General features: G+C 51.0%; 1 protein-coding gene across 5 annotated transcripts in view; it reads right to left on the bottom strand.

Annotated features, from left to right (window-relative positions):
• The window catches only part of RNF220 (ring finger protein 220), a 209,514-nt gene that overhangs the window by 15,585 nt on the left and 180,761 nt on the right, over window positions 1–13,168 (bottom strand). For 4 of the 5 annotated variants that reach the window (XM_073233800.1, XM_073233801.1, XM_073233802.1 and 1 more), the window contains exons 4-6: window positions 11,105–11,150; window positions 7,569–7,670; window positions 2,907–2,949 (exon numbers count right to left, since the gene is read on the bottom strand). In XM_073233800.1, coding sequence (XP_073089901.1) covers window positions 2,907–2,949; window positions 7,569–7,670; window positions 11,105–11,150 — 191 coding nt within the window. Of the gene's footprint in view, window positions 1–2,906; window positions 2,950–3,064; window positions 3,326–7,568; window positions 7,671–11,104; window positions 11,151–13,168 lie in introns of those variants that run through there. The other variant, XM_037021971.2, reaches the window with a different exon arrangement.

Genomic DNA, 13,168 nt, shown 5'->3' with positions numbered 1-13,168 from the left:
TCATTATGCAGCTCCTTTGGGGACTGGGCCTTGCCAAGAGCACCTGGGGACACTGGTGCTAGGCCAGGGAAGTGTTCACTCTCTGGCCATAGCTGGTTCAAGCTCAACCCATACCTTGCTACCTGCAGTGCTCAATCAATCCAGTGAGCAAAGACACTCCCCATTGCTGGGTATCTCCCCAGATGGCCAAGACCATGGCTCTTTTGGTATCAAGAAATAAAACCTCAGAGAACATCTCTTGGCCAGAACCCATCCAGGGGCCTGATCTGGCCTGTTGTTCACTTCTCAGCTAAAACTCCTTTTGTTCCTAGGCCAAGAGGTATAGCTCTTAATGTCCTATCTAGAATCACTTTAGGAAGAATTTCTCGCATGTCCACTGGCCCCATTTTATAGAAGAGGAGACCAAGGCCCAGTCATAAAGGTAGAGAGGGTCTGAGTCAGGGAGCCCTGGGCTCTCCGAGAGGGCAGCTGTTACTGTGTCTACCCAAACCTGTTCCATCATTTCTAATCAGTGCAGAGGGGCTGGCAGACCCCCGAGGCAGAGGACTGCCTGCCATGCTGTCCCACAGGGGGCTCAATTCCAAAGTACACACCGTAAGCCCACAGTACTGCTAATTAATGCTGAGAGATGCAATCATTTCTAATTAGCTTACTAATCCCTCTTTGCAGCCCTCCTGTCACTGAAGCAGGAAGGGGTCAAAACAAGGGACTATGTTCCCTCTGGCCCCTCCCCAGATCCAACAGCAGAAGCAGAGCTAACTACTCTGAGACTAGATTGACTGGAGGGGGATGCAGCCAACGAGGGAGAAGTTCCCCACTGCAGGCCCAGGAAGCACTTTCTTATGGACACTGACCTTGGTAGGAAGCTCATGAGTGCAGTTCAGGAAGCAGAGGTGAGAAGTGACACAGGTCAGAGATGATATATTATAATTTAGAGCTTCAACTGTGTGCTAAGCTCAGAGCCAAATATCTTATACAAGGTAGCTCATGCATTCTCCACTTTAACAGAGGAAGGAACTCAAGACTCAGAGGGATCAAGGCACTAGTTTAAGTAGCTAACAAGTAGCAAGGGCACAAGAGGAAACCAGGCCTGACTCCATAGGCTATAACGTTCTCTTGTCCTCTTCCCCTGACTGATCAGCATCAACAGTGTGTGCCAGGGCAGCAATATGCACTTGGGGTCCCAGCTTCTGCCTGTTGAGGGTCTGAGGCAGGGACCCACCTCCAACTCTAAAACAGAGTAGATTTACAAAGACCCAAACCAACAGGAAAGCCATCATCCCACCAGAACTAAGCATGGAGTTTGAGAAACCCAGGTCTGTAGCCTGCTCCATCTCTTCAAATTCCTGGGCTCTCTCTATAGGACAGAGGACTACGTTCTGGTCCCCTACTTAATTTTGGGGACAAAGATCTAGATCCTTTGCCTTGACTGCCCTAACCCTTGAAATCTCAGGCTTGAGTCACCTTGATACTCTAGATCCAGGGCTGGGATGGAGAAGGGATGGTAGTCATCAGAAAATACTGAGTAAGAGGCCCTAAGAGTTCTAGAAAACTGTGCAGCAGTATGCAGATTCCTTACCTACCCTGCATGGAGCCTGAGTAAGTGCCTTTCTGGTAGGAAGGGACCTATGACAGACACTGAAGACTAAAGAAATGAACTTCACAGAATTGCCAAGGAGGGTGCAATACCAGATGGTGTCCTTGCCCGGGCCACCCAGGACAGAAGATTCTTGTAGTCTCAGAAAAGCAACCTGATGGACTGGGCATTACGGTCTTCCCAGCTAAGCAAGGCACGTTTGTTTTTTATTCTCGTCATTCATCTTCCAAGTCCTAAACTAAGTTTACTGAGTGTGGTAGGAAAGCTTTGCTTCCTACCAAGAGGCTATCTGAGAAAGCAGAGCCAAAGTATCTGCCAAGGAGGTAGCCTGGCATGGTCGCAGAGGCACAAGCTTTGGAGGTAAACTTTAAACGATGGCTCAGTTATATCCCAGCTGCGTGAAAAGTCACCTTCACCACTCCCAGCCTCAGTTTCCTTATCTACAAAATGTGTGTTAACACTTTCCTCTCAGAGATGTTAGAATGATGCTTTGCATGGTGCCAGGCCATAACTGCTTTTCCCTCCTGAGACTGGGGCTCAGCCAGGCAGCAGAAACCAACTGGCAGGAGTGGGGAATCTTGAAAGTTCATAGCTTCACGCACTTACCCAAGGGCCTTCCTTGAACCCCTTAAAACCCCCAGATATACCACACCCTAGTCAGCACAAAAAGCTAGGATCATTCAATTGTGTTCGTCAAATAGGAATGCTCCAGAGGTTTGAATCCAAAGGGGGGGGCCGCCAGGTAGTGCATACACGGTGTGCTTTCAGAGAGGCCTCTAAGAGCTGCAGAGCCCATGCTGATCACCTTTGTGGAATGTGGGCCGACTGATAACTCAAAGAGCCCTACGATGAGTTAGTTCCTGTTGCCGTGGGAACTCCAGATCTCACTGCATTGTCAAGTCTCAGCAGAGAGGCTGAATTCACACTACCGGGCACTGATTAAAAACTGGAAGAAAAACATTTTCAGCGCCCTGCCGGTTTGTACAGTGAGGTCCCAGCAGTTTGCAAATTCAAAGCCCAGCTCCCGAGTGGAATTGTGTAGTTTGTTCCTCATTCTCTGGCACTTACTGCCCCCCAGGGTTCTTCAAGGCCTTTAAAGAGGCTTGGGGGCACTAGGAACCATAACTTCCATTAGACAGACGGGGAAACTGAGGGCGGCCGCCCTAGTAAGCACATTCTTAGGCGATTTGACGGCGACGAAACCAATGGGCCTCAAAGTTGAAGAGTCACAGACAGACCAGGAGCTTCAGGCAGTGAAGGAGGGAGGAGGCCGGGGGTGGGGCGGAGGGAGGGGCCGGGAAAGACTCACCATTCAGTCGGGTCTGCCGGTTGGCTCGCACTCGCAGGAAGGTCTAGGGGAAGATCCCCGGCAGATGCAAAAAAAGAGAAGAGAGCGTCAGGTGCTGCCTCAGCACCAGACCCTAGTTCAGGCCTGCCCCGCCCCAAACAGCCCGTAAACAAACCTACTTCCTCCCTCCTGCCGGCCCCCCTGCTCCGCCGGCCGTTCCGGGCCCTCGGCATAGCCGCTGGGGATGCTCTAACGGGACCCCGTGGCCGCCGCGCGGCGCCGCCCCGGTCTCGGTCTCCGGTGCTCCGGCCCCCGCGGCCGCCTGGCCCGCAAGGGCAGCGATGCGGGCGGATTCCCCCCGGCTGCCCGGCGGCGGCGGCACCTCAGCTCCCAGCGGCGGCGGCGGCCATGTTGGCCCTGATCACGTGACCCGCTGCCGTCTCACGCGCTGGGGGTGAAAGTTCACGATGGGGGCGGGGGTGGGGGGGCGCCTGGACCGGGACGAGGAATCAGTTGCTAGTAGTCCCGTAGGAACCGGCTGGGGTCGCCCTGGGGTTCCTCCCACTAACCGCAAACACCTGCCCGCCCCAGTTTTAGCGGCTGCCAGGTCCTCCCCCTACTCTCCACGCCCCATCCCGCCGCGGTGCTTTTGTCCCGGAGCCCTCGCCCCGGCTCCCCCTTGCCAGCTCCCGCGCGGCCGCCCTATGGCACCGGCGCAGAGGCTTGCGCTTTGCTGAGGAGGCGAAGTCGGAATTCCCAACTACCCGTGGGCGAACACACTTCGTGTCCCAACTGTCCCGCCCCCAGCCCCTAGCTTTGCAGCAGTCCCGTTAGAGGATTCCCAACATTGCCGCAGTCTGCTGGAATCCTCTGGAGCTCTCACAGGCACCGCAAACCGCGAGGCCAACGTGGATGTCGACATCCCCAAAAAGGCACCTTCCTCCTGGGTTCTCAGTTCATAAGGGGATACCACCATCCACTCAGGAGTGCCCACACCGGTATCCAGAGTTTTCCTTGACCACATTCTTTTACATTCTTCCAATTCCATACTCTAGGTCCAATGGAGTCTACCTTTACAAATTTCTTAAATTTATTGTCTTCACCTCTGTGTATCCCCCTACTCGTCCTTCCGAGCCTAACCAAAAAATATGTTTCCATCTCTACCCTAATTATAGTTCATAAAAATTTTCATTGGTGGACTGACCACTCCAGGGTTGGCACCATGTATGAGGCAGTCATGGGTGAACCCAGAGCCCAGGACATTTGGCATGGGCAAGACATTCTTGAGTGTTTCTTTAATGGCTATAGCTATCTTGGATGTCAGTTGCTCTAGTTCATAACCTTAGGAGCTCTTTAAATGTGCAGTTGTCTCCTATATGGCCTTTCAGTGTTCAGTTTCTCTCCCTGTAACCCACCCTCCACACTACACACAGTGTGATCTTTTTATTGGGCAAAATTGACTCCATCCCCCCCCCCCCAACTTTAAATCCTTCAATGTTCTCCACTCAGATCTATGACATTGTGTTACTGGCCTTCTCTGACCCGCCCTGTTTTCCAGAGGCACCTCCTACCACTCCTGCTCTCTTCCTTTGCCATCCTGACTCTCAGCTTAGCAGAACTACTATAGTTCTTTGAGCACTCCACGCTCTGGACTTTGGGCTAGATTGTCTGTGTTCACATATCCCCTGCTTGGTTAACTGTTGTTCATTCTTACCCCCAAAGTTGGGTCAGTTGCCTCTGAGTTTTCATGGTCCCTTGGCTTCCCTCTGATCTTGTATGTTTTCATTGTTTATATATCAGTCCCTTCTATTTGGGGGGGTCATCTTTATCCAGGCACCCAGCACAGGGTCTAGCATGCAGGAGAAATCAGTGGGAAGAAGAGAAGGATATGTGTGAGGGAAACCCCTGAGCCCAGTGCAGGGCTGGGAAACAGTCTAGGATTCAGGGCCAGAGAGATCCCATTTCAAATCCCAACTATGTTACTCATAATTTACGGGTTCTTAAAAAAGTCACTTCTCTTCTCTAGGCCTGTTTCCTTAGCAGTAAGTAGTAGGAAGCACTGAATCCTAGCTTGCACAATTGCTATGAGGGTAAAGTTCGGTAATAATGGTTAAGATGGTTAGGTAACCCAGCAGGAGCTAAGTAAATGGGAATCCAAACCAGAAACCAATACTCCCTGCTTTTTAAGGCCTAGTTTGATGATTTTTTAAAAAAATCCAACATAACTGAGCAATTACTAAATGCCAGGCATTGACTGCATAAAGACCAGGGGATGGGATACCTACCTAGTCCCTGGGGTACTTTGCAGCTTCACCCCCTACTAGTTCTCCTTGTGTTTTACATTCTAAAAAAATTGAACTACTAGCAGGACCTCGAACACATCATTTGAGTTACACTGCTCTGCCCCTTGCACAGTGTTGCCTTGATCTGGAACTTTTTTCTTGTCCATCAAAGTGAATTCTTACTCGTCTTCTGCAACCCTGTTTAGTTATAACCTCCTTTGTGAAACCTGCTCTGACTCTCCCCCTTTCCACTGCTATTCTAGAAAACTTATTTATACCCCTGTCATAGCACTTAAAACACTGGGCTATAGTTGCTTATTTGCAGTTACAGGACAAGGGCACTGGGGGCTGAACATGAGTACTAGAGAAAAGTCTGAGTAAGAGAAGGGAGTAAAGAAGGATGACAAGGTACTTGCCTTGGAGGAACTCCAGGCCTAGTGGAAGTCAGGCTCATTGTGATAGATTCATTATGGTCACAGCTCTTTGCAGCTCCTCCTATCAGGAACTGCATTTTCTCATCCCTCAATTATGGGTTAGGACTTGCTTCGCTGAGTGATGTGTGAGTTCCAGAGACTAGGCCTCAAGAGGCCTCACAGCTTTGGCTTTTGTCTTCTTGGTAGTCACAATGCCCTAAGGCTGCCGGGTCAAGAAGCCAGTCTAACCTACTGAAGGATGAGAGACCATGTGGAAGAGGACCAAGGGACTCCAGTCTCTCAGACGTGGTGAGGCCATTTTAGGTTTTCCAGACCACCCAGTCCTCCAGCTGAATGAGTGAGGAAGGGCCCAGTCAACCAACAGAATCATAAGAAATAATAAATTGTGTTCAAAGTAATAGATTTTTGGGTGCTTTGTTTTAATGTATATCAGTAGATAATGGGGCATACCTAAACAGATGATCACGCTATGGGATGATAAGGGCAATAACAGGGTCACACAGGGGTCATAAGAAGAGATAGTTAATCTAGAAAGGCTTCCTGGAGGAGAATGTTGAAGGATAAACAGAAATTTGATGAAGAAACAGTATATGTAAAAAGTTGGGGGCAAGAAAGGAATGGTACAGCCAGGGAGTGGTTGGCATTAAGTTGGTGAGCAGAGCCCATAGGATTCATGGATGGCAGTATTAGGAATGGAAGCTGGACATACAGGTTGAACCTAAATCACAGAAGGCCTTGGTGCCATGCCTTAGCATGCCTAGCCTATGCCTAGCTTGCCATGTGAATGCCTGATGGTTATGCTTCCTAGTCCAGCAGATGGTGAGCTGAATGCCATTACTGGGGCAGAGAGGACAGGCCTCTGAGGGCAGGGCTCTGTCTATCCCTTTGGAGTGGAACTCTGGTACAGAGCCCTGATCTCCCTATCAGTCCAGACTTCCCCAGGGTTGAGTCATTTCTCTTATTTTGTGAGAATTGTCTGAGTGAGGGGAGTGTCTCTCAGGGGCTAGACTGGGCTGCCTCTTTCAAACCAGGGTTCATGAGAGCAGGGATCCTTCCCCAGGGCTGGTTTCTTGGACTATGCAGTTTGAGTTCCATACAAAAGCATCTAGTGGAGGAGGTGCCAGTGGTGGCTGGTGTCCAGGCCATATTCGGACCTCCACTCTTCAAGCTTTGCAATCTGACACCAGGCTGTATCAGTTGGTTGTAAAGGGTGCCCAAAGAGAACACCTTCAATTCCCACAAAGGCTTCAAGTGTGCCAGCAGTGACCCTGGTTCTCTAACCCAGATTTCTGCATCACAAGTCAGGGCTGTTTTTCCTTTTCACGTTGGGGCTCCCTGAGAAGCCTTGTTTAGGCAAATGCCTTGTAGCAGGGCCTTGTTTTCAAAGGCAGGCCTCTGTCTCTCTTCAATAGCAGCTTCTGGGGGAGTTTTTTCTCTTTCCTTCGCTGATGAAGGTCCATACAGAGCTAGGATGTCATCTTAAGCCCCCCTCCATCTCTGGTCTTTTAGGATTGTGTGATTACTCTCTTTGTTTCTGCCCAAGGCACTACCAGACAATCGCTGCCTCTCCCCTATCCGCCACACCCCTCGGGTGCAATTCCAAGGTTTGGCAGGATGGAATAGTTATCTGCTCAAGGCTCCTGGTTTTGAAGTGTGACGTCTTCAGGTGATTCTGGGCTAATTCTCTGGGTCCCTCAAGAAACTGAACCCTACAGGGTACCTCCTGGTGGATGTGATGCCTCAGAGGTGCTCAGAGCCCAGGTGAACTAGGCATCACTCCCTAAATTCCATCTATTTAAGGCCCATTCCCTGACACCTGTGCCTTCTGGGCTCAGTTAGGGGCACGAACACGGAGGAAGCTTCGCTTCTCATCGCCTGAGGATGAAAGGAGTTAACACCAGGCATGCCCTCTAAGCTCTTATCCAGAGAAGTTCATGTCCCACACCCACTTCCCATCCCCTCTTCACCTGGTATCTGTCTGAGTGGTGCAGGTCGTCGGTGGCGGAGGAGTGTGGTGATGCTGTCGGAGACTCTCCTTCCCTCTTGATGGAAGCAGACAACAGGAGGGACTGGAAGAAGAAGAAGGACATGTGGCCTCAGGCCAAATGAGACCTGAAGTCAGTCCCCTAGAGTCCCCAGTTCTATGGAGCTTTGGGAAGGGAGGTGGAGAGAAGGAGGGCAGAGGGACGGAGGGACCACTTGTGATTCTAAAGGCATGTGGTCAAGCCCTGGGAGTGTGGCTGTAGGAAAGGATGGCTTAATTCTAGGGATGGGTAGAGTCCCCCTGAGAAGGTCCAAACCTCCTAGACCCCAGCCAATCTCTACCCCAGTAGGCTGAGTTGGTATGTGGTTTGTTTTCCCTTAGTGAGCAGAGACTCTGGGACCCCCGTGAAGGGTTGGGGGTAAAGCCACATACCTGCTGCCCTGCCTGCCCCTAATACAGGCTGATGGCAGCTCTGCTATGGAGACAGTAAATTAAATAGTATGTATGAGTTTCCTGCGTGCAGCTAGGGATGTACGCTGGGTCCATTTATCCCCGTGCTGCAGCGATGACCCCAGCAAAAAACCCAGCAAAACTAATCCCCCCATGTCAATCCTGCACGGCCTCTTCTACATACGCCTGCAGTTTAGATTAATAAACTGTCTGCTTTAAATTGTGTGTAAGCACCACAATTCTAAATACCACATGGCACGTTCAACCTGCTCTTACTGGCTCCTGCCAAGGCCTGTTCTCTGCAAACTGGGGGCCTGGAGGCCTGAAAGCAATCCATATTTCTTTCCCCCACCTTCTTCAGCCTGTAAAGCTCTGAGCCGGAAGCATACAATTCCCTAGGAGGCCTCCCCAGCCTAGAAAACCATGCCAAATCGCCAGTGACAGCCCAAAGAAAGCAATTTGGGAAAGATGGAGCAGCCATTTATCCTTCATCTCCGACTGAGCCTTAGGATGTGACCCGCATGCCGTGGCCAGGCTGCACATCCTCAGGCAAGGGCCCTGTGAAGGGAGGGGGCAGCTGCTGGTCTGGCAGGGCTCCCTGTCTGGCCCTGGGGCTGGGCAGGGGCTGGGAAGGGCCTGGGGTGGGACGTCCTGAAACTTGGAGCTCCTGCTTCACCCACGTAGGCCCAGGGGGAGGCCTAGTGGGCAACTCAGACCCCAGCTCAGAAGAGGTAGGCTTTCAGGCAACGTCTTTCTCCTTCTCTGGTCCCAAGGAAGATGTTGAGGGAGGGCAATGACATAGGGTTCCTGCACCCCCACCATGGGAAAGCTCATGCTTGTGTGCTCCACCCCGCCTCCCTTTCTCTCTAGGTTAGAAGCCCTGGGAGGCCTCAGCATTACACCTGGGGCAAGCGGAATAAAAAAAGGTCACTGGCGCTTTTTAAACATGGACCAAAAAGCAGTAAAATGTGTTTTGAAAAAAAAATCCCGGCATTAAATCATGACTTTTTGCCTGGCTCTTTGCCTCATTAAAAGTGGCCTTTTGGAAGGTAAAATTATCATTGTAAGCGATAAGATCTTTAAGAAAATAATTCACGGCTTCTTCACCCTTTAATATGATAGCCGCCACCGGCTAATTTTTTTCTTAATGGCAATGAGGCCATCAATCTTGTCTAAGGCCCCCTCGCCCTCTCCTCCTCCTCCCTCCCTCCTTCTCCCTGTCCTCTCAGTCTCTTACTTGAACCTTCTACCTCGCGCCTCTTCCACCTATGACCTGCTTCCCTAAAGCCTAGGTCAAGGCAGGGGATAGGCCCTGAAATGCTCAGCACTGGTGGTGTGAGCATGTCTGGAAGTGGCTGAGAAGTGATCCTTGCCACTGAGTCTGATCCTCATTATTCCTGGTGCTGGTGGTTGCAGGAATTTGCCTGTGTTTAAGATTTCCTGTGTGAGTTCTCTCACCTGGGGGTGTGTGTACATCTGTGTATGTGGGGACCTAGGTATGGACATGGACTGCATCTGTGTTTATCCTTAGCATACAGGCCTCACTGGGAATCAATCTCTAGCCTGCCAGCCATGCTCAGGGGTCAGGTGTCAGTGGTTGTGGCCCACCTGGCAGCTTGTCCAAGACCGACCACAACCGTTGAATGCTGCAGGCTGGGCAGAGCTCAGTGAGCTCAGTGAGTGTGGCTTCCTGCTCCGTGATCCCCAGCTGCTTGGCAGCCCCCCACCTGTCCTCTTCAGGGCAGGGAGGACTTTGCCTCTTTGGCCAGGGCCTGTACCAATCCAAGGCTGGGCTAGGTTCTGTGGCTCCTCTGTTCAGCTTGTTTGGAGTGATTTCCTGAATGAAGGTACCAAGTCCACTCCCCCTCTTTTCAAAGGCCTGCAGGGGAGCTGGGCCACCCTCTGGAGATAATATTGTCATTCTGCCTCCTTTCCCTAAAACTGTCCTCTCAGAGGTCACCAGTGCCTTTAAGACTTCTAAATACAATGGCCTCCTTCTCCAGCCTTTCTCTCTGTGACTGCTGACCACCTCATATGTTTTGGGACTTTTTTCCCTTAGGAATCTGAACGACCATGCTCTTCAGTGCCCTTCCTTATTTGTGACTGTACCTCTTCTGACACTTTGCAGGTTCCTGTTCCTCCTCTTGACCCCCAGTGTAGGAGCCCCCAGATTCTCTTCTCGGCTTTTGCTCTCATGTCTCCATACACTCCTCCGGAATGATTTTATCCCTTCACAAAGCTTAACACTAGTTTCTCACTCCCTATAAACAGGGCTAGGGATTCCTTCATGAGTCATTGCGAGAACTCTAAGGAAGGGTGACACCTTACTGAGGGATAGGGAAGGAGACAGTAAATGAGGGTTTAGTCCTCCTCCCCAGATTCGCATGCCCTCAAAATCATCACCTTTGGGGAAGCAGCACCATCTGCCTCCGTGGCTATGGATGGGAGTTCTTGATACAAATCACATCATTGTGCAGAGGACTCTCTGGCTCCTCCTCTGAGCCAGCTACTTGCCCTTTACTTTTCCTTTCTCCACCTGATGTTTGAGGCCTCTCTCCCACAGTGTCTGTTCAGAGGGGCAGACTGTCTCCCTAAATTAGTCCAGCATCCTGCCTGGCTCCCTGTTGCCCTTAGGACAAAGTACACATACACACGCACACATACACATATACACACCCACCGTGGTCTGGCTTCTAAGGCCCTGTACTGTCTTGACCTGTACTTCTATATTTTTCTTTATCTGCTACTGCCCGTCTTCCTCCTTTGAGTCTTCCCAGCCTTAGTGTCTGGGTCCTTCACATCCTCAAGTCATTCTTGGCTTTGACTCCTGTCCTGACTGGAAGAGGAGGAAGTCAGATGAGCATACTCTTGCTCTGACCACACACACACACACACTCTCTCTCTCTCTCTCTCTTTTAAGCACACAGGGCAGAACTCGGCCTTAGGCTGACAATCAAACCCTGCAGACAGCTGGGGATCCCGGAGAAGCTCCTTTTTCTCAAGAGGAACCAATTCTGGGTGGGCTTAGGTTAGGATGGATAGGAGGAAAACACACAATTGTCCACCTACCTTGGGGGTACCTGGAGCCATGGCATCCTTCAGAAGGGAATTCTTGCTGCCAAGAAAGAAGAGAACAGGGTGACCATCCCACTTGCTGCCCAGGGCATGCAAGAGTAGAAGAGCAAGAAGACCCCAAAGAGAGAAGGCACAGCCAGCCTAGCCAGCCCAGCTAAGCCAAGGTCCACCCACTTCCTTCAACCCCAGCTGGCCCTGCCTAGCTCAACCTCCATCAGGGGCCAAAAACTAGAGCTGGCTCCTGGGAAGGGAATACACCCAGGCACGGTAGGCACCCCCGTGGATCTGAGCAGAGGACTTTACCTGACTCCTGGTACCAGTCCTGAGGATTCTGCCTGTCCTGGATACCCCCTTCCCTTCACCTCCTGTCCCTAGCTTGCTCTTAGTTCCTATGGGATTGGGGTGATGTAGCTGACAAGGCTCTTGTCAATTCTCCCTCCAACACGCTGCAAACTGCGTTAGGCCAGGAATGATCTCCCCCTGATTCAATTTGTCAGCCCTAGGCCCTCCGGCGTCGGGCGCGGCGGGCGGGAGCTGGGCCCTGAAATATGGTGGGCGGCTCGGAGAAGGCAGGGGCGGGGGCGGGAGGTGATGGATGGGCTGTGGGGGAGGCGAGGACTGTGTTTAATAACAAAATTGGTATGCAAGGCCACATCTCGCGCTAAGCATGAGTGATCCAGAGCCACAAAGTATTACAAATCCCTGCTAAACAGATGCTGACAATGGAACAAGATGTATCAAATCAGATCCACTTCAGAAACATTAATATCCCTGTTCCTGTCCCTCCCTCCCTGCTGCCTCCACTGTGCTCACTACATCTGTGCTCACACATTCATGCACATGCACTCACACACACACAAATACATGCACGCAGAGACACTGGCTGATAAATTCAGGAGGCAGACCCAGCCCATTCATGCAGCGTCCCTGCACAGACACATATACAAGCTATCCAGGTAGAGCACACCCACAGAGATAGCCACAAAGCGCAAAAGACACATGCACATCTAAGGCAGAATATGCTGGGCACACATGGACTCCCACAGGGTCAGACATAGACACTCCCAATATGCAAGCAAAGACATGGGCAAATTCTAATAAAATAGTGATTCTCATCCAGGGGCCGTTTTTCACACCACTCCTCCCCCACCAGGGGATGTTTGGCAATGTGTGGAAATATTTTTGATTGCCACAACTGGGGGTGGGGAGTTGTAGTAATAGTGAGTAAAGGATATTAACCATCCTGAAGTGTAATGGATAGCTCCTCACAACAAAGAATTATCTAGCCCCAAATGTCCATAGCGCCAGGGTTGAGAAACCCTGGTATAAAGGCAGACACACACATATCCATTGTCTCTCTATAATTCTGTCAACGGTCACACAGATACAGGTGGTCACACCCAGAGGTTCAGACAGGCACACAGATGCACAGGCACACAGAGCCCTATCCCTAGAAATATGTCCATAAAGACACATTCACAGCAGTCATCCACACCTGGGTGACAGGCTGGTCATGCACCAACATCCACTTAAACACACGCATAGATACAGCCACCCAAGTGCACTAACACACCCAGATGCTCATGTAGACACAAGTGGACAGGCACCCACATAGACACATACAGCACGGGGCTGGGGCCACCAGATGGGCAGCAGAGTGAGGCTAAAGTCAAAGTACAAAAACAGAGCTTTCTGCCTGTCTGATCACACAGTGCGGGCATTACAGCCTGGGAAGAACAGCCAGACCAGGTTCCATTCAATTATATTTTGTTCATAAATGGTCCCCATATTCCTGCTCTGTGCCAGGGCCCAATCTAAGCACTGGGGATCCAGAGAGGAAACTGAGTTGCTCTTGAGCAGCTGGTTTGTGAGTTCGTTACTTCTATCATTCCTTCACTCAGTCAACAGGTATTGATGTCACCATCATGTTAGGCACCATGCCTGCACCTAGAGGTATGGACATGAGAACTGTATCACACAATTCTCATCAGACCCTTGGATGGAGGTCTGAATATTGCTGGGGCGGGTCAAGATGGAACAGAAAAGGGAAGAATGAGC

The sequence above is a fragment of the Manis javanica genome, chromosome 4 (genome assembly GCF_040802235.1).
Source record: "Manis javanica isolate MJ-LG chromosome 4, MJ_LKY, whole genome shotgun sequence".
NCBI classification, from domain to species: domain Eukaryota; kingdom Metazoa; phylum Chordata; class Mammalia; order Pholidota; family Manidae; genus Manis; species Manis javanica.
This window is presented reverse-complemented; position numbering and strand designations above follow the sequence as displayed.